General features: G+C 42.5%; 4 protein-coding genes across 4 annotated transcripts; 1 reads left to right on the top strand and 3 right to left on the bottom strand.

Moving 5' to 3' along the window:
- Window positions 1-506: 506 nt before the first annotated feature.
- On the top strand, window positions 507-6,065 carry LOC5520993 (protein FAM166B). The gene is made up of 7 exons (XM_001640752.3): window positions 507-688; window positions 1,113-1,188; window positions 1,752-1,875; window positions 2,813-3,034; window positions 3,476-3,653; window positions 4,315-4,409; window positions 4,922-6,065. The coding sequence occupies exons 1-7, from the start codon at window positions 639-641 to the stop codon at window positions 5,032-5,034; spliced, it is 858 nt and encodes a 285-aa protein (XP_001640802.1). The 5' UTR covers window positions 507-638; the 3' UTR covers window positions 5,035-6,065.
- Window positions 6,066-6,103: 38 nt separating this feature from the next.
- On the bottom strand, window positions 6,104-8,008 carry LOC125567929 (antimicrobial peptides-like). Its single transcript, XM_048728970.1, has 2 exons — window positions 7,881-8,008; window positions 6,104-7,628 (listed from the first exon to the last, which is right to left on the bottom strand). The coding sequence occupies exons 1-2, from the start codon at window positions 8,006-8,008 to the stop codon at window positions 6,104-6,106; spliced, it is 1,653 nt and encodes a 550-aa protein (XP_048584927.1).
- Window positions 8,009-8,848: 840 nt separating this feature from the next.
- Window positions 8,849-10,438, bottom strand: LOC125567930 (apical junction molecule-like). Its single transcript, XM_048728971.1, has one exon. It carries the CDS (start codon window positions 10,436-10,438, stop codon window positions 8,849-8,851), a length of 1,590 nt encoding a protein of 529 aa, XP_048584928.1.
- Window positions 10,439-10,610: 172 nt separating this feature from the next.
- LOC116604100 (fibroblast growth factor 1) lies at window positions 10,611-13,223 on the bottom strand. Its single transcript, XM_032365981.2, has 3 exons — window positions 12,801-13,223; window positions 12,359-12,462; window positions 10,611-11,792 (listed from the first exon to the last, which is right to left on the bottom strand). Exons 1-3 carry the CDS (start codon window positions 12,937-12,939, stop codon window positions 11,547-11,549), a joined length of 489 nt encoding a protein of 162 aa, XP_032221872.1. The 5' UTR covers window positions 12,940-13,223; the 3' UTR covers window positions 10,611-11,546.
- Between the last annotated feature and the right edge of the window lie 7,608 nt (window positions 13,224-20,831).

Raw genomic sequence — 20,831 nt, forward strand, 5'->3', positions numbered from 1 at the left:
TACTTTTTCGAACGCATTTTCTACGAGATGTCCAATTCGTGACTCAACGGGCATATTTACAAAGCGATTCACAACTAAAACGAATATGGCAATTCGACACAAAATTTGTTTTTATTATTTGACAGCTTTCGAAAGGTCTAAATAACGTAAACTCGTTTCTCTTCAACAAGCAATAGTGACATTTTGGTGGGTTATAGTTCTCGATGGGTTCGCGTGTCGTAACGGAAATGTTTGAAAAGTGCTCAAAAAGCTGTTTGAAGCAGATGATGATACGAAGAAAGCTGTTTTTGATGACTTGACTAGTATTGTTAATGTTCTATTGAACACTCACGGGACACCAATATTACCAATTACCACACATCGAGGCATCAAGATCGTCAGAAAGCTGTCCCACGGGACAAGAAGCCGAGAAACCGATGCTTTTTGTTTATTGTTCAACAAAAGTTATTGGTTTTCGCGCGCTCTGATTGGTCACAGGGCATAAAATAATTGCCGTAAACTCAATCTAAATAAGAAGTTAATCTGGTCAGAGAAATATCAATAAGAGACAAAGCCTTCTCGACCCCACGTTGTATTCCTTGGCAACGACTATTTTGACAAGACAGAACGAGTCGTGGACGGAGGAGAGCAGTACAAACATGGGCTTCACCGAGTTAACACATCCTCACATCGCTAGTAACTTACCGGGGTGAGTTTTTATCTAAACAACATGATTTTGACTTGTAAACATACCAATTCCTTTTTCCAGTTAAAATGAACACTCGCCGCGTGCGTCTATAGTGCGCTGTAATCGTGTCAGGAAGTGTCGTTTAAACTTCCTCTAAGTGGGATTTAATACTTTCATGATGCTATAAGTATCCACTTTTTTTTTCTAAGCCCTTTTTTAGAGTTTCTCTCAGTTTATAAACGACAAGTACTTTCTATAGTACAATTCTTTTGTCCGTTTTGCGCTTGCGGCGTCAAGACAAGACTTTATGGTGTTCGTTTTCGTAAACACTAATCTGTATCTCTATGTTTGTCTCTCTCACGGTTCCACTGAGTGTATATAGGAGTATTATTCTATAATAACAGAAAAGAACTAACAATTTTCGTTCCGTGTTCACTTGTTGCAGTTACCGTGGCTATTGTCCGCAGCTCAAGTATGAATGTGGCCATACTTATGGCATCGCGACCGACAAATTAACTACAGTAAGTTGGTACACACTGATAACTGTTTGTAGTTTCGTCTACACTATACCTCTGTAAACAAAAAGCCGCGACTTTACTCAAATGATTTGACTTTATTACACTAACATCATCATCAATGAATGTGTTGAGTGTTGTTTGGGGTAGCACCTTAGAAACCCGAGACCTCACTACAAAAACATGGCGGGAAAATCTTATACACATCATAATATTTGTACGATAAAACGATTTACGAATGAGTAAAGATTTGGCAACCAAATAAATATATATAGTATATTATATTATAGTATACAGTTTGTAGTCAATATAGAGTACTTTTTTTAGAGTATTATATTTTTTTCAAACAATTATCGAACCCTCATTTCTAAAAAGTTTGTCTTTTTTATAATTTACTTCCGACAATGAAAGATTCCCTTATTTACCATGAAATAGTGAATCGTATGAATCAAGTTTTATAGACATAAAAGTTAAATTCGGGTTTCTTGCCTCTGTTAGTAACTTGTTTTTTTAAAGATCTTCTCTGCTCGCCCCTAGATAATAACTAATACATCCTATAATATTTCCAGAGACACATGAGAAATGAGAAGCTAATTACCACACGTCTGCCCGACCCCAAGGAAAGAGAACAGTTTCTTCCACAACCTAACGGCGTAAACAAACTAACGGCAAATATGAAATTAGGATACACAGGTAAGAGGCAACAATTGCGTTTCTAACTCAACGAAACATACCGAACTAACGGAAACATAAAGTTTCCGTTCAATGGTGAGCAATAACTTATACTCCGATCAACACAACTCCACGCCGTAAGCATCGGATTGACTCTAGAGTGGTCATAGACCAAAACTTTATTATAATTCCATCGTAATAATTTCCATCACTGTAGTCACTTTTTGGTGATTTGAATAAAATATAGCTAAAGGTTTTGCCTTTTGAAATGATAAAAGGTTTAAAATTAGTTTTTCAAAAGGGACAGAAGCTTTTGATTAAAATCGCTTGGAATGCGTCACACTACGAGTGGTTTAATGGAATGGTCCTCATTTTGTCCTTCTTCGCTCTGTCCCTATTATCCTAATCAAAACTTAGCTACTGAATATTAGAAACACCAGCTTCATAAAGTAAGCCGGTTGAGTTACATCTTTTCGCGAAGTGGGGGGGCGGCATGTCAATTTGTTTACGTAAACAATTCATTAAATTCTGATAACATGTTCCGCGGATTTCTTGTCAATCTACTAGTTGTATTAGGTCACGTCCTTTTATAATGGTAATTAGATTTTAAATTAAGATATGCAAAGGTCCCTGTTTCTTTTAAACACAAGGATTGTATAATAAATGAGCTAATGTGATCATAAGTGAGTATGAGAATGATCATCAATATCAGAAGCCATATGATCCGGGCCGCTCCACTCCAATAATCAGATAAGAATTTCCATACTACCACAATGCTTTTTCAAAATTATTTTTTTTCAAAAAGATGATTGCCTTTTATACTCATATATTACCCATGATGCAACGGATTTAAATGCGTACCTGTGTTAAACCTCCTCCCACCCCCCACCCCATGAAAATTTGTACTGTTTAAGTTGCTATTGTTGTCTTTATTCACTTATTTTGGTTTCCCGTTTAGGGTATATCCCCACGATGCGGTACCTGTATGGTTCCCGCTACAGGGAAGCCACAGATCAAGCCATTAGCGACTTTATGCAGAAAGACGAGAAGTACCGCAACGAATCGGACGACTTAAAAAAGACAGTATACTCCACAAAGAAGTTACAACCGAGAGCAGACCACAAAGAACCAAGCATGTACCCCGACCTGCGCCCACGATACGGCAAGGACTACTTCCCAAGTAAGCACTAGCAGTAGCGCATGCGTAGTAAATATATAATTCCACTTCGAACCGGCCAAATAAGGAAAGAACTTTTACTAGCGCATGCGTAAAGTTCAATTCTAGAATGTACGATAAGGCAATGTCTTATACTTGTTCAACTAATATTTGCACATACGTGAGAACAGACTGTTGGAGCGTCGAGTCAGCGTTTCATTTAGGCGAGCGCAGCAAATTCACCGAAGCTCCCCCGTTTGGCTATAAAGGCAAAATAATTCCTTTGAATAACGGTTCACCGCGAATTCACTTAATCTTCCCCCTCGTTTGGCTATAAAGGCAACATAATTCCTTTGAATAACGGTTTACTGCGAATTCACTGAATCTTCACTGCCTGGGTTCACGGCTATAAAACCGCGCCAACCAGCACCAGACCGTAACGTTATTCCTTTTTTCCTGTCATAGGCGAGCACCGCGAATTCACAGAAGCTCCGCTGCCAGGTTACACGGGCTACGTACCGCGCAGACGCGCGCATGACCTGGGCATGAGGTATGGCACGTGGTCACAAGCCGGCTTCTCTAATTCGCTAGAGATGAGAAACAAGCAAGAAAATCTAGCAACACAACGAATCGACGTCACTAAGTAAGTACATTATTCACTCGTCCGTAGCCTGGGGTCCACTCTACTCATGTTAGTTTTAATCTGATAGTTTACTGCTACTTCCAACTGCTAAGCCGCTTTCTGGCTTCCATCAAACTAACGGAATTGCATTTTTCGCGCTTTGAAATCAACCAGCGCCTTGCGGAGGGGTGGCGTGATTGGAAACCATTTTAGTGTTAGCCAATGAAAACGCTTCAAAGATTTTAAATGACAAAAGTCAGAAGGCGATTTATTAACTGTTACATCGTCGGCGAAAGTTCTCATTATATTGAAAACTGCAATAAAAGGTCCTCTAAGGCTAAGTTCAAATGCGTATCATCCATAAGCCGTATTCAATGCAAATGCATGCAAATGAATCGTTTCGATTGTTTTATCTTCATTTGCACGCATTTGCATTGAATACGGCTCTTGGATAATTTGACGTTTGAACTTAGCCTAACTAACTCTAACTTAAATTGAGAAGTAAATAACGACGCCAGCTGTTTCATACATTCTCTCTCCTAACCGCCACGAAAAATGGGGAGAGTTGCGTTGATCATGGAAGAGGGACACGGGGGGGATTGGAGGGGGCGTATGGTGAATGGTGAAAACGTAGAAAGAGAGAAGACAAAAAGAAACACGCCTAATAGAAGTTTTGCCACAGGTATCCCGAGCCTACCGTAACGGCCGAGCTTACATCTCAGGGCACGCTGTATAAATTGATGGGGATGAAACCAAAGTATACTGGCTATATACCACGTGAGTATAAGATACCGACAAATATTTGCTGGCTCCATCGTATTTGCTATCTGTCAAGATGGGACTGCTAGATATCATATCAAATATATAAAAGAGACCACTGCATAGTATCAGAAATAAGCGACTTTTACTTAGAAGTCACGTGACTTTTGAGTGACAAATTTATGCCAAGATAAACAGGGAAATGGCTTCGCCTGTCACGCCAGAGAGCGACGGAAAAATAAAATCTTTCAATGAAAATAAGCCCTTTTCTGACAAAGAATCTTTCTGGCTTATTCGTAAGCTCTGAATAAGTTCCTTTTCTTGTCATTATTTTGCCGCTTAAAGCCGAACGCGCACAAGATTGCTACCCAAAAAAATCACGTGATCTGCTAGAGCAAGTTATCTATTGCTGGCCCATATCAATTCAAAACAATGAATTGCTCGCTCACTCTCACCTTTTACTCACTATCTGATGAGCAGATTTCGCATATACACCATGCCGAATTAATCGAAACTCCCTTTGTGTACAGAGCGTCGCTTCAGATATGGAAATACATATGGCGACACGACTCGCTCATTGCCAGTCTGCTTCGATCCCAAGGGATACGCAAGCGCCACCTACGTCACCGTACCGGTCATGTGATCTGTCACATGACACCAATTTTACTAGGTTCAAAAGAATAAATAAATTCTGCTGACGGGTCAATCATCACGGGATCAGAACCCATTGTGATGTATCGTGATATGCTATGGGGGACAGTGCTGAATAACGTATGCGCATGCGCGTGTTCTGGCGAAAACAAACAAAATCTCAGTGTTGAATCGTTCGAGTAAAGGTACGAAAGGCTGACTTCGGTCACTGTTTTGACTTACTGTACAGCATTAAAACCATACTGTACAAAAGATGACAGATTTGTTTGATAATGAGGGAGTCATAAAGACTCTTTGTTTGATAGTTTTCTTAACATTCGCCAAAATGTGACAGTTAGCCGGTAAAACGCCGCCATTTCAAAACAAAAAGGCTGGTTTAACCGCGTGGTACTGGAACTAGTCTTGCGTTTTCAGCACTGTCGTTATGGGGGCAGTTTGCCAAGGTAAACAAAGGGTAGCTAAGCCACGGTGGCGCTAAATGAGAGATGACATGCGAGGTTTACTAAACCAAGTTCACTGGATCCAGAATTTTACCCTGTAGGATGCTATGTCCCGGAAAAAAAGGATACTAGGAAAATTAGAGCCCTCAACCAAAACAACCAAGGCAAACAAACCCGGTAAATAAGTAGGATGCGATGTCCACTAAAACAATAAAGCAACTGAGCATAGAACAAAGGTTGTACTCGACAGAAAAAAGTGTAGCCACAAGCGTAACTCTTCCTGGTTCACCCAGGAAACGCTTTTGAAGAGCCATCCTGAAATCGGGTTTCCTCACTCAATATCACAACGCGTGCTTCTTAACATCGAAATGCTACTAACTGACCTAACTTGTGTCAAAAATGGCTTTTTAATAAAAAAAATCATCTCGTGAAATGGTAAAATATAAATTTGTAGCACTATTTATTTACAAACACACCGAATAAATTTAGATATATAAACGTTTGCTAAGGTATTAAACTTAAACGGTTTTTTACAAGTAATGTAAACATACTTATTACAAAATAAACATTGCACCTATGTTTACATTGCGTTTTTTACCTCACTTGCGCACATATCTGTCCCTACTTCACTTGGCACCTATCTCTCCCTACCTCACTTGCGCGCCCATCTCTCCCTACCTCACTTGCGCGCCTATCTCTCCCTACTTCACTTGCGCATCTATCTCTCCCTACATCACTTGCGCATCTATCTCTCTCTACCTCACTTGCGCATCGATCTCTCCCTACTTCACTTGCGCATCTATCTCTCCCTACATCACTTACGCATCTATCTCTCTCTACCTCACTTGCGCATCGATCTCTCCCTACTTCACTTGCGCATCTATCTCTCCCTACATCACTTGCGCATCTATCTCTCCCTACTTCACTTGCGCGTCTATCTCTCCCTTCCTCACTTGCGCGCATATCTCTCCATACCTCACTTGCGCGTCTATCTCTCCCTACCTCACTTGCGCATCTATCTCTCTCTACCTCACTTGCGCGCCTATCTCTCCCTACCTCACTTGCGCGTCTATCTCTCCCTACCTCACTTGCGCGTCTATCTCTCCCTACTTCACTTGCGCGTCTATCTCTCCCTACCTCGCTTGCGCGTCTATTTCTCCCTACCTCACTTGTGCGCCTATCTCTCCCTACCTCACTTGTGCGCCTATCTCTCCCTACCTCACTTGCGCGCCTATCTCTTCCTACCTCACTTGTGCGTCTATCTCTCACTTCACTTGCGCGCCTATCTCTCCCTACCTCACTTGCGCATCTATCTCTTCTTAACTCACTTGCGCGCCAATCTCTCCCTACCTCACTTGCGCGTCTATATCTCCCTACTTTACTTGAGCGCCTATCTCTCCCTACCTCACTTGCGCACATATCTCTCCCTACCTCACTTGCGCATCTATCTCTTCCTACCTCACTTGCGCGTCTATCTCTCCCTACCTCACTTGCGCACCTATCTCTTCCTACCTCACTTGCGCATCTATCTATCTCTACCTCACTTGCGCACCTATCTCTTCCTACCTCACTTGCGCATCTATCTCTCTCTACCTCACTTGCGCACCTATCTCTCTCTACCTCACATGCGCGCCTATCTCTTCCTACCTCACTTGCGCATCTATCTCTCTCTACCTCACTTGCGCACCTATCTCTCTCTACCTCACTTGTGCATCGATCTCTCCCTACCTCACTTGCGCATCTATCTCTCCCTTCCTTACTTGCGCGCCTAACTGTTTCTACATCACTTGCGCGCCTATCTCTCCCTACCTCACTTGTGCATCTATCTCTCCCTACCTCACTTGCGCATCTATCTCTTCCTACCTCACTTGCGCGTCTAGCTCTCCCTACCTCACTTGCGCACCTATCTCTTCCTACCTCACTTGCGCATCTATCTCTCTCTACCTCACTTGCGCACCTATCTCTCTCTACCTCACTTGTGCATCGATCTCTCCCTACCTCACTTGCGCATCTATCTCTCCCTTCCTTACTTGCGCGCCTAACTGTTTCTACATCACTTGCGCGCCTATCTCTCCCTACCTCACTTGTGCGTCTATCTCTCCCTACTTCACTTGTGCGTCTATCTCTCCCTACTTCACTTGTGCACCTATCTCTTTATACCTCACTTGCGCATCTATCTCTCCCTACCTCACTTGCGCGCCTATCTCTCCCTACCTCACTTGCGCATCTATCTCTCTCTACCTCACTTGCGCGCCTATCTCTCCCTACCTCACTTGCGCGTCTATCTCTCCCTACTTCACTTGTGCATCTATCTCTCCCTACCTCACTTGCGCGCCTATCTCTCCCTACCTCACTTGTGCATCTATCTCTCCCTACCTCACTTGCGCGCCTATCTCACCCTTCCTCACTTGCGCGCATATCTCTCCCTACCTCACTTGCGCATCTATCTCTCTCTACCTCACTTGCGCATCTATCTCTCCCTTCCTCACTTGCGCGTCTATCTCTCCCTTCCTCACTTGCGCGCATATCTCTCCATACCTCACTTGCGCGTCTATCTCTCCCTACCTCACTTGCGCATCTATCTCTCTCTACCTCACTTGCGCGCCTATCTCTCCCTACCTCACTTGCGCGTCTATCTCTCCCTACTTCACTTGTGCATCTATCTCTCCCTACCTCACTTGCGCGCCTATCTCTCCCTACCTCACTTGTGCATCTATCTCTCCCTACCTCACTTGCGCGCCTATCTCACCCTTCCTCACTTGCGTGCCTATCTCTCCCTACCTCACTTGCGCATCTATCTCTCTCTACCTCACTTGCGCATCTATCTCTCCCTTCCTCACTTGCGCGTCTATCTCTCCCTTCCTCACTTGCGCGCATATCTCTCCATACCTCACTTGCGCGTCTATCTCTCCCTACCTCACTTGCGCGCCTATCTCTCCCTACCTCACTTGCGCACATATCTGTCCCTACCTCACTTGCGCGCCTATCTCTCCCTACCTCACTTGCGCGTCTATCTCTCCCTACCTCACTTGCGCGCCTATCTCTCCCTACCTCACTTGCGCGCCTATCTCACCCTACCTCACTTGCGCATCTATCTCTTCCTACCTCACTTGCGCACCTATCTCTCCCTTCCTCACTTGCGCGTCTATCTCTCCCTTCCTCACTTGCGCGCATATCTCTCCATACCTCACTTGCGCGTCTATCTCTCCCTACCTCACTTGCGCGCCTATCTCTCCCTACCTCACTTGCGCACATATCTGTCCCTACCTCACTTGCGCGCCTATCTCTCCCTACCTCACTTGCGCGTCTATCTCTCCCTACCTCACTTGCGCGCCTATCTCTCCCTACCTCACTTGCGCGCCTATCTCACCCTACCTCACTTGCGCATCTATCTCTTCCTACCTCACTTGCGCATCTATCTCTCCCTACCTCACTTGCGCACCTATCTCCCCCTACCTCACTTGCGCATCTATCTCTCTCTACCTCACTTGCGCATCTATCTCTCTCTACCTCACTTGCGCATCGATCTCTCCCTACCTCACTTGCGCATCTATCTCTCCCTTCCTTACTTGCGTGCCTATCTCTCCCTACTTCACTTGCGCGTCTATCTCTTCCTACCTCACTTGCGCGTCTATCTCTTCCTACCTCACTTGCGCGTCTATCTCTCCCTACCTCACTTACGCATCTATCTCTCTCTACCTCACTTGCGCATCGATCTCTCCCTACCTCACTTGCGCATCTATCTCTTCCTACCTCACTTGCGCATCTATCTCCCCCTACCTCACTTGCGCATCTATCTCTCCCTACCTCACTTGCGCGCATATCTCTCCCTACCTTACTTGCGCGCCTATCTCTCCCTACCTCACTTGCGCATCTATCTCTCCCTACCTCACTTGCGCGCCTATATCTCCCTACTTCACTTGCGCGCCTATCTCTCCCTACCACACTTGCGCGCCTATCTCTCCCTACCTCACTTGCGCATCTATCTCTCTCTACCTCACTTGCGCACCTATCTCTCCCTACCTCACTTGCGCATCTATCTCTCCCTACCTCACTTGCGCGCATATCTCTCCCTACCTTACTTGCGCGCCTATCTCTCCCTACCTCACTTACGCATCTATCTCTCTCTACCTCACTTGCGCACATATCTCTCCCTACCTCACTTGCGCATCTATCTCTCCCTACCTCACTTGCACGCCTATCTCTCCCTACCTCACTTGCGCGCCAATCTCTCCATACCTCACTTGTGAATCTATCTCTCCCTACCTCACTTGCGCGCCTATCTCTCTCTACCTCACTTGCGCATCTATCTCCCCCTACCTCACTTGCGCATCTATCTCTCCCTACCTCACTTGTGCGCCTATCTTCCCCTACCTCACTTGCGCGCCTATCTCTCCCTACCTCACTTGCGCGCCTATCTCTCCCTACCTCACTTGCGCGCCTATCTCTCTCTACCTCACTTGTGCGCCTATCTCCCCCTACCTCACTTGCGCGCCTATCTCTCCCTACCTCACTTGCGCGCCAATCTCTCCCTACCTCACTTGCGCGTCTATCTCTCCCTACCACACTTGCGCGCCTATCTCTCCCTACCTCACTTGCGCATCTATCTCTCTCTACCTCACTTGCGCACCTATCTCTCTCTACCTCACTTGCGCACCTATCTCTCCCTACCTCACTTGCGCGCCTAACTGTTTCTACATCACTTGTGCACCTATCTCTCCCTACCTCACTTGCGCGCCCATTTCTCCCTACCTCACTTGCGCGCCTATCTCTCCCTACCTCACTTGCGCGCATATCTCTTCCTACCTCACTTGCGCGCATATCTCTCCCTACCTCACTTGCGCGCCTATCTCTCCCTACCTCACTTGCGCGCCTAACTGTTTCTACATCACTTTCGCGCCTATCTCTCCCTACCTCACTTGCGCGCATATCTCTTCCTACCTCACTTGCGCGCATATCTCTCCCTACCTCACTTGCGCGCCTAACTGTTTCTACATCACTTTCGCACCTATCTCTTCCTAACTCACTTGCGCGCCAATCTCTCCCTACCTCACTTGCGCATTTTTCTCTCTCTACCTCACATGCGCGTCTATATTCATTTTTGCTTACAAAGAATAAGTGAGACAGATTGTTTGCAAAATATAATAAAAATTTTAATATTAAAAGAATATTGAATTACAAACATTTCCCTTATAATAAATAAGCATTTTATTGTAAAATACTACTTCCTCTGTACAAAGGGTACGTTATTTCCTTGTTACGCGGCTTTAATTATAATCATCTCCCATCTTAACTTAAGTTGAGGGTTTGTAAATAATTTAATTATTTTTATTTTTATTTACCATGAATTTTTTTTTTATTGTTTGCTTTTCAAGCCACAGTATTGTGTCTCTCGTCATCGTTTTTTTAATGTTCTTACAAAAATCCTTAAAATTTGTTACCACTTTTATTAAACCAGGTCTCTGTATGTTTATCTCCAAGTCAGAACAGAGCGTTCTTTGTTAGCAGAAAAATGCTAACTACTATTTTATCATATTTTCAATTACTTGGCTTTATGCTTGCTACGTCACGCAAAATCCAGACAGCATCACTAATAGAACCAGATTTCCGTCTTTAATTTGCTCACTTTAGAATAACTCTGAATTTTGGTCCTCTTTGATTTTGATAGTACTACAGTCAGTTTTCAAGCGCCGTCTACTTTATATTCGAAGCTTTCTTTGAGAAATAGCAGAATAAATTATTAAAAACATAGTCAGGAGAGTAAGTACATAGTTTTAATTTCCGAGTGACCGAGTGACTTTCATACTGGCCGTGACGCGGCCAGTATGAAAGTAAATGAAAGACTCATTTTGTTTCGCTGGGAGTTTGCACTTTTCATCGAACTTCATTAACAAAAGTCCCATCTGGTACTCCTTGACTGCTACTTAATCTACTAGACCTCCTTTCTGTACGAGCTACGAGACGAAACGAAACGAAACGAAACGTTACGGCGTACTCTACCGTGCCTCACTCTGTACTTTGAGCTCCTACTTGATAACTCACTGATCCCTAGACTCTGTAATTTCTATTGAGGCTTACAATCATATCCTTGGATTGTGTAATATAAAAACTGCGATGATTTCATTCCGGGTTCAGCTTCCTTCGGTTTCTTCATATTCTTGTTGCGCTTGACTGCGAGGTACCACACCTCCCGAGTGTTTGGCGTCTGCGGTTTTTTTCTCTCCATCTCCACCATTTTGAAAGAGCGAAATGTATGCCACCCGTTCTTTTCCATGCGCTCGATCCAGAATGATCCAGTTGTAGGTGTTGTCTGTAGGTTAAAATCAAATTTTCGATCAAGATTATTTTAAAATGCATCTTCGGCGACCCATGGCGACGTCTTTTTTCCTTCTCTCTTTCCTCCTCGCGCCTTCCCCCGCTTCTGATCTCTGCGTCCCTCTAGGGTCCCAGAGGATGTTTTAATGTGGAATAGGAGATAGATAGTATTTTGTGGGATTGGAGATTAAAAGGGATTCTATCATAGGCTACTGTTTACCTGGGTTAGGGTTAGGGTTTAGGTGGGTTAGAGTTTCTACGCACTAATAGAAGAGGGACGGAAGATGAATTATAAAAAGATCTAACATAGCTTTCTTGGGATAGTATGTCTTTTTTTATCTAAAACAGATAAATCGGAGGGATCATACAGTCTCAACCCTAAGGGAAATTAAATTAAATTTTGTGAAAGAAAAGGTGAGCTACCTTTCAGTATTTTCCTTAAAAAAGACTAAAGTTTACTAAAGCAGTCCCGTTCTCAGGAATAGCACCTATGCAATATCCACCCTGTGTACGCGCCTGTAAATAATGTACTCATGGATGCTCTGAGTGTTGTGTACCCACCTCTGTTACGATGTCGCCTTTAACGTCGACTGCCACATAGCGACCACTGTGATATCCTCTAATCCTGCGAACGTCCGAGTTGAAGGTCTGAAGTTCTAGTAAAGCTGAGTGAGAAAGCAACAAACATTACGTTTGGAGTAGACCAATAGACCACGATACCACATTTTCTCTGCTTGGTGTCATAATTTTTATAATAAGAATTACCTAAGATGAGGGATAAAGGGGTGAGAACTTTAAGTCTTTTGGCGACCGAACATAAGATCAGATTCAACAATTTTCATGAAATTCCTTCACCCTCCCCCCCTCCCCCACATTGGTGTCTCTCATTGACCAACAAAAACCCCCAAGCCCCCCTCCTCTGTCCCAAGATAATCCCACGGGCCCTGAAGTCACTAAAAGAGGGAAAAAGTAATAGCTTAACCAAGTAGAGCACAGTACTTACTGTAATTGAGTGACCCTCGTTCATGATCGTGTATCCCTACCACCTTCGTGTCATTGACGCCAATATACGTCACATACGGTACGTAACTCTTCGATTGGAGTCGCACCACTATGCAGTTCGTATAATTCTTCGTGATCATATTCGTGCGCAGTCGGCTGCCGGAAACATATCGGCGGTTTCGACGAGAGACCGATAGCCATTCGGGGATCAACTCCGTCGTTAACGGTGCCCTGGAATCTTTTTTGTGTTTATCTTGGCTGTGCTTCTCTTGGCTGAGTGTCGCGCCTCGAGACGCTAACGAGGAACCGTCAATGATGACTAAAGTTGCGCAGAATACAATTATCTGAAGTAGCGAGGCCTGTGAATGCAAATAGAATATAAATACACCTATTTTCAGTGCGAATAGCACATGGCGATTGGCAAATGGCATTTCTACGACCGAAGTAACCATGCGTCTTGAAGAATATGGATAAATCAAAACTATTATCCATTTAAAGGTTACCAATGCTTGGCTCTGATATTGCTGGACTTTATTTAGCACCTTTAATTTTAATATACCATTAGCCATTTACCATTCGACATTTGCGCTGACAACCTTAAGAAGGCCAACCACGGCACTCCAGCACATTATACCGAGTGACTCAAAGAATTTATTTTCATCGGCTAATTCAAGCAATTAACCCTTTTTTAGGTTAGTCGGAGAAGTTTTTGTTTTTCATAGCGCTCGAAGGCCAGGGTTCATTGGCGCCGGGTTTACGCGCGCAAGCCGATCCATGTGCTATCCAGTGCTTGCCGAGTGCGCCACGAGACTCCCACGAGATTCGCAAACAAAAGCTTCCCCCTACAGGACATCTGAAGTCCAACTGAAGGAAGGGTAACGCTCGGTATTGTGTTTCTGGCAGATTAGCATTCTTTAGAGACACAGAGCTCTTGAGACTTAAGTCAAACTGAAAGGTTCAGTTCAAGTTACAACATAAAAATATTTTTTTCCCATCAAACCCGGCTAAACGAGGATTTCAATGTATAGATAAAGTTCAGAATCTTTTTGTGCCCATAAATGTTTATTTTGTGTGATCGCTAGATTGGGTAACATCATGGAAACATGCTAACGGTGGTAATTTGTTAACTGTGTCATCCTTTGGATTTTTTTCTATCAAATACTATTTAAACAGTTGTAAGGAAAACAAGAAAATGATGGTTTGTAAAGCGTGACGGATGCTATGTAGTGAGAGCCGCCTAAAGCGTCACACCCTAAAGATTAATACAACGAAATCGTCCATACCCTCCCATATGAATAAAAAACAGACACATGGGAGCAAAAGGTGAACTGAAAAAGAACGTTAAAATGTACAGTTTAACTATATTCAGAGCAGTTTTGCGACACGAGAGTAATTAGTTAAGCTATTAAAATCTAGTTGAGATCAGATCTTAAAGAGTTGAGCGATGAGATTTTGAACTAGCGTGATATGAACATTGCGTGAGGTCAAAAGCAGTCCACGTGTTAAGCTAAAGACGCAGAGGAAATATCTCTCCTACCTTGATGCTCGTCCACATGTTAAATAGTTAAATATCGATAAATAAACTTCAATAAATATTCTTGGGTCCTGTTTGGATAGTCTGTTGGCCTTGGTGTTAGTGCACTGGGCTTTGCGTCTGAGGTATTTATATACTGGGTATCATCCTGTCTGCTCCTTTAAACCCACAAATACACCCGGTCTTTGGTTAATGCTGTAATACGTCAAATGGAGATCAGTGAGTTGCCGACACTATACGGACCGTTACCGCTTCCTTCCTTTATTTTTAAATCTTTATTGTTGGTTCACGTGTGGGATTCTAGCTTTATTTTTATCAAAAAGCGGACTGTGTTCTTCACAGCAGTGCTCGTTCCCTTTCTGGTCATGTTACGTGAGTTAGTTTTTCTAACACGCCCCAAGAGGGTCGAGTGTTCGCCCGCGTGTTCTCGTCCCGCTGTGACATAGTACTTGTCGCTGAAAATAGCTTCGACGTCCCCTGCAGAATTCCTAACATTTTTTCACTTATACGATTACCAAATAACTAACCGAGCTTCCTTGAAAGAGCTGTCGACATCGGGTTGTTAGAGTTGACAACCAATTTGCCTTTCTTCCTCTAAAGACACATCTGGGGTCAAGCTGACTAATAAAATTGTCAGAATTTCAGCCGAACGTCAAGTGAGATTATAAGGTTTTATTTCGCTGCGTGTTAACAACTGAGTCACCAAGTACCGAGCACGTCCCGAGGTGCTTCGGTGTGCGTTCGCTGTTAATACAGGTTTCCGGAAAGTTAGCAAAGCAACAACGCCCAATGTCTTTTCGGGTGTAAAGTGATAGCTAATGACACAAACAATATGTTTTACATTCAAGGAAAAACCACAGTAAACAAGTTTAGCGGTCAGCATTCGGAACATGCCAGACTCATTTTTATGGTTAAAAATCTTAGTTATCCATGTAGTGGGGAGTCTAGAGAAACCGATCAATTTCGAAAATGTCTCAATTTGAACTCTGAAGACAGGAACCGCTTGCTAAATATTCTGATGACTATAAAATTTCGCTAAACACGAACTTTCCGGCTTAATGAAAGCAACTATCAAACTGCGTGAGGTTTATCTATTAGTTTAAGTAATCACATAGATATCCTAGGATAGAAGCAAGTCCACTTAGACTAACATCCGTGAGAAAACCGGTGTGAGAAAGGACTATGCGGCATTAACGTCAGAATACTCCTACGCGTCAAAACGTTCTAATTAAAAACTGAAAATTTAAACTGCACCTTCAAAGGTTAAAAAGCTAAGCAGTCATATTTTAAGTGTCATGTGGAGATATCGCCAACATAACGCAACCAATGAGGATAAGCCGTCAGTTTCAACAGATAACGGGTATAGCAACACGATTTCTACTATACGATTCTGCTAATTAGAAATAAACTGTTTGATCGAAGCAATTTGACCAAGAGGCAGTATGCTTCATAAGAGCGGAGAGTTTCCTAAAAATGAAAAAATCTTTGGAATTCTTAATAATTCTCGGGGAAGGCCGGTAAGAAAAAAGAGTCTCTGTTTACTTCTCCTTCGGTCGCACCCCTGTGATCGTAGCCTCCCTCGCAGGCGTTTTCAGGCAGGCGTCGCTGTCTAACAAAAACGCCTGCGATGGAGACTACTGCAATCGAGAATGGCATCGTGATTGACAAGCGTTACTTCAATATTTTGGTTTTCGCAAATTTCTATAATTGCTCATTTTTGTTGAACTATGCGATAATGTGGATGAGGGAGATTAGTGGTTTAAAACCTTTTTTAATATTGCTCCACAAAATACACATCTTAGGGTAAATCCTTTTACATGGACTACATGAGCTGCATCTGTGTGGATGCGAGGGGAGGAAGGATGAAAGTGACATTGATTTAAAAAAAGATAATCACAAAGTAGCTTATAGTTGGCATAAAATCTCTCGTTCAACTTGTGTGTCCTTTTCCTAATGCATCTATCAAATGCTATCCAATTATTTGTGCATTTAGTCCCGGAGCACTAGACAAGTCGTGATTAGCGCCAATCCTTGACGGCTAATCTCCTGGCGGGGGAGTGTGGCGGGGTAAAGCATCCGCCACACACACGGCCGCCTTCGTCGTGTCATATGCTAGGTTTATACAAATGTAAATTATAATGTCATTTATGAATCACTAGATTTTTTGGCATGCTAAAAGACTTGCTAAAGTACGCTTGTACCCTTTAGCTTATCAATAATGCCTACATGATGTCCTTATGCAAAAGGGCCACTCTAGTAGTTAGTAGTCTAACGATGCGCGCTCTAAAAATGGCTTTTCGTCAATAAGCATTGCTAGATGAGCAAGCAATGAGCGCACATCTGCTAGAATAGCTAAACAGTACCAATAAAGGGTAAATATCGTTTTAAAATAATCAATTAACCCATTACACCCCACAAAGATGGACAAGAAGACCTAGTCAAAATAAATACACAGAAACATTTTGCCATGTTTTATGCGCCTCAAGTTGTTTCTTCTTTTTTTTTTTTTGAAGGCGTATACGTTTTGGTAAAAAAAGATTCCCACGTGAAACTAACTGAACAAAGCACATTATCCACTGTATTCAGTACTGTAACGATCACCCGACCACCGACATCGACCACGTTTACAGTTTAACGTCCTATTTGCGGCAGCCAATAGCTTCCGATAAGATATTGATTAGGTATACTCAGTATACTCATATCAGCACGGGGAGGAAATTGTTATTGTTACATGACTGTGTAACCTTGAGCTATCATCAATTCAAAGCGATAACGTAGGAAAAGTCATTCGCAGCACGCAAGGGAAGTCTAGAGACGGACAAAAGATCTTAGCAAGGGATAAGTCAATAAGGATGTGCGTAAATAAATATAATGGTTAAGGAAAGATAAACCACAAGATAAGATTTATAAGATTCGAGTGATAATCAAAGAAGTCCTACTTTCTTGGATAGGATAAGAACACTCCTAAATAATACAATGTAACAAAATACTGCGCTTAACATCGCAAAAAAGCGTCTTTTACGTTGTGACGACTTTTAAATCTAGCTTTAATCATCAATGACACTAAATATCTTATTAATTGAGAGTAAATAAGTTGATAAGATAACTAAACAGTTCAGGATATGTGCTAAACGTGAAACTGAGAAGGGCGTGTTCCAGTGGAAAGCGCAGAGGATTTGAGAAATATTACTGTTGCAAAGATGTCTACAGCGGAACTTTTCCTTTATCAATATTTCCAGGTTGCGCACTATCCTTCCAAAAACAATAACAAACTTTTGCTTTTAGAACACTTCAACACTTTCAAACTACACGTCTAGTACTCGCTAACACTATATTGAATTATTCATTAATTACTCTTCAACACTATTGAACCATTCTTTTAGTACTCGCTAACACTATTAACCATTCTTTTAGTACTCGCTAACACTATTGAACCATTCTTTTTAAAGAATACTTGCTAACACTATTGAGCCATTTTTTAGTACTCGCTAAGACTATTGAACCATTCTTTTAGTCGCTAACATATCGAACACACTTCTAGTTCTCGCTAAAACACTATTGAACCATTCTTTTAGTACTCGCTAACACTATTGAACCATTCTTTTAGTACTCGCTAACACTATTAACCATTCTTTTAGTACTCGCTAACACTATTAACCATTCTTTTAGTACTCGCTAACACTATTGAACAATTCTTTAAATACTCGCTAACACTATTAAACCATTCTTTTAGTCGCTAACATATCGAACACACTTCTAGTTCTCGCTAACACTATTAAACCATTCTTTTAGTACTCGTTAACACTATTAACCATTCTTTTAGTACTCGCTAACACTATCAAACCATTCTTTTAGTACTCGCTAACACTATTGAACCATTCTTTTAGTACTCGCTAACACTATTGAACCATTCTTTAAACACTCGCTAACACTATTAACCATTCTTTTAGTACTCGCTAACACTATTAACCATTCTTTTAGTACTCGCTAACACTATTAACCATTCTTTTAGTACTCGCTAACACTATTAACCATTCTTTTAGTACTCGCTAACACTATTAACCATTCTTTTAGTACTCGTCAACATTATTGACGAACACCGCCACCGCAACGTCTGCTCATAGGTGCAAATATCAGCTTATTAAGTGCACGATATGATGAGGGTGGCTTTTTAGTGAAAATCAATCTTTAGATCTGTTATAATATTCTTTTTTTTGTATCAGTTTTCCTTGACCTTAAACTTTCCATCAGTAATAGCGTGCGCATGGTTACATTAACCGGGCACTACCTCCAAGCTTACGTGAAGCTACCACTAGTTGCTACTACGAGTATAAGTGGGTAGCATGCATCGTTCTCTAGTGCCTGTGGACTGTATCTGTATCTGCGTAGCCTCGTCCCTAGGCTTCTCGGGTGGCCTATCACGCTCTGCATGGCTATGACGTCATGGGCCCTTTCTGTTCTCGCCCCCGATAAGTCAGCATGAAGCGTCCGCTTGAAAAGTGTGAGTCTGCGCGCAAAGCATCGTGGAGCTGACGGCAAGAGAGTAGCCTGGGGACGAGGCTAGTATCTCCCCTCTCTTGATTAGATTCCCATATTTAATTATTTTATTGATGTAAACATTCTGATCAATCTGACCTCGTTGCCCTTCTGAGGACACCTATTCGACTGGGGGGTCCTGCCGGATCTTCCCTTATTTGATAGAATGCCATATATCTTCAAGGCTGGAATCTGTTTAAAAGCTTTTTTCCCGCTCAATTGACATAGCGGCAAGGGTGCATCAAAGAAGGTTGAATGTTTGTTTATACCCTGAGCCTTTATAATCCAGATATTTGCGAGTCTTAACCAGCGAGTATCAAGTGGGTCTGGATGGTATACACACGTCAGAAAAATGCGCCTGGTTTACGGGCGTGAGCTTTTTCATTAAATAAGTAGTTTGCATTCGTCCCTATTAATGTAAAAGATTTTGCTCTATATTTTTTTTCGCGCTATTTGCGCAAAATTTGTAACACTCGAATCACTGACGAAACATTTGGGCAAAAAAACAACAGAACACGACAAGGCGATAAACTCTCTGTGAGCCGATAAATGTGCTAATTTATAGTAATTCCCGTCAATTTTGCACTTTTTGACCATGCACTTTATAACCAAGTAAAAAAGCCCATGCAATCTAATCCTCCCTCTAAAAAAATATCATCAATCAGAATAAGCACGAGTGTTAAGTGTTATCTGGCTGCCGCCCTGAACATTTTAGAAGTCTGCCATCCAATATGTGAACTGCTTACCTCCGTTGAAGTTTAATTGAGTGGTGCGAACCATTTGTTTTTTTTTATTGCAGGCTTGCGTTCGCTCTCCTACTCGCCCACTCTTGGGTAGTTTGTGTGAGTTGAGTGTGATTTCTTGTGCAGTTTTAGCAGCTCGCGTGTACTAAATCTTACTCCCCCGCAATGATCTCGTCATTATCACACTTCCTCATTACCAATCTGACTTTAGTATGGCTTTCCTTAGGCTAAGTTCAAGCGTCGTGTTATCCATGAGCCGTATTCAATGCAAATGCATGCAAAATGAAGATGAAACTACTCGATTCTTTAGCACGACGTTGGAACTAAGCCTTACAGTATCTTGAAGCTTTGTATACCTTAATTAGATGTGGAAAAGGCAACAGCCAGTCTCACACCATACAACCTTGGAGGCTGATTATCAATTTTCGTCGTGATGCTACTTACCCATCCAGAAGATGAGTCTCAAAAAGAACTGACAAAAAAAATGCAAGAGCTTTAAAGATTGTTTGCTGTTGACTATAAAAACATTGTCGTGGCATACGGAGTATGTAGCAGAGAGCAGTGTGGCTTTACAAAATAGGGCGATGTCCCTCTCAGTCGAACAAATTAGACACTCGGTTGATATTTGCTCCATTAAATCATTTGGTCAACTTGTTTTACAAAATAACAATCTCGGAAGAAGCGACAAAGGGCTCTTAGCTAAGTGTCGCATTGATTGGGTTCTAATCCATTTAGCAAAAACAAAGCAAGTTTACCAAGACAAGCAAATCTATCACTGCGTCTATTTTTATTGTCAATAGCTCGCGCAATTAGCATGCTTTCCGACTCCTCAGAGGTAGGCCGCTCCTCTTTTTGTCGCGAAGTCAGCTTGTATTTTCCGTGTATAACGTTTCGTTATTATTTATTATTTCAACGCGAAAGTGCTAAAACTGCTCGCACTTCTTTGTTGCCTAGACGCGTTTCGTGCTGGATTACTGAGGACCGGAAAGTCGTACCTAATTCAGAAATAGCTTGGGCTTCCTTCACGAGTTCTAACCCCGCCAAACTTGACGTACCTTTGATGGACGTTGCATGTTGTTGCCTCTTTGATCAGACATTCTCGCCTTGTCTCTACTGTTGCCGTGAACTCCGAGAATAATGGAACGTTTGCGTGCTAGACTAGTGGATCTGACGCGGGACGACAAAATACCCAATCGGATTGAACACCACACAAGTTAAT

The sequence above is a fragment of the Nematostella vectensis genome, chromosome 6 (genome assembly GCF_932526225.1).
Source record: "Nematostella vectensis chromosome 6, jaNemVect1.1, whole genome shotgun sequence".
NCBI classification, from domain to species: Eukaryota; Metazoa; Cnidaria; class Anthozoa; order Actiniaria; family Edwardsiidae; genus Nematostella; species Nematostella vectensis.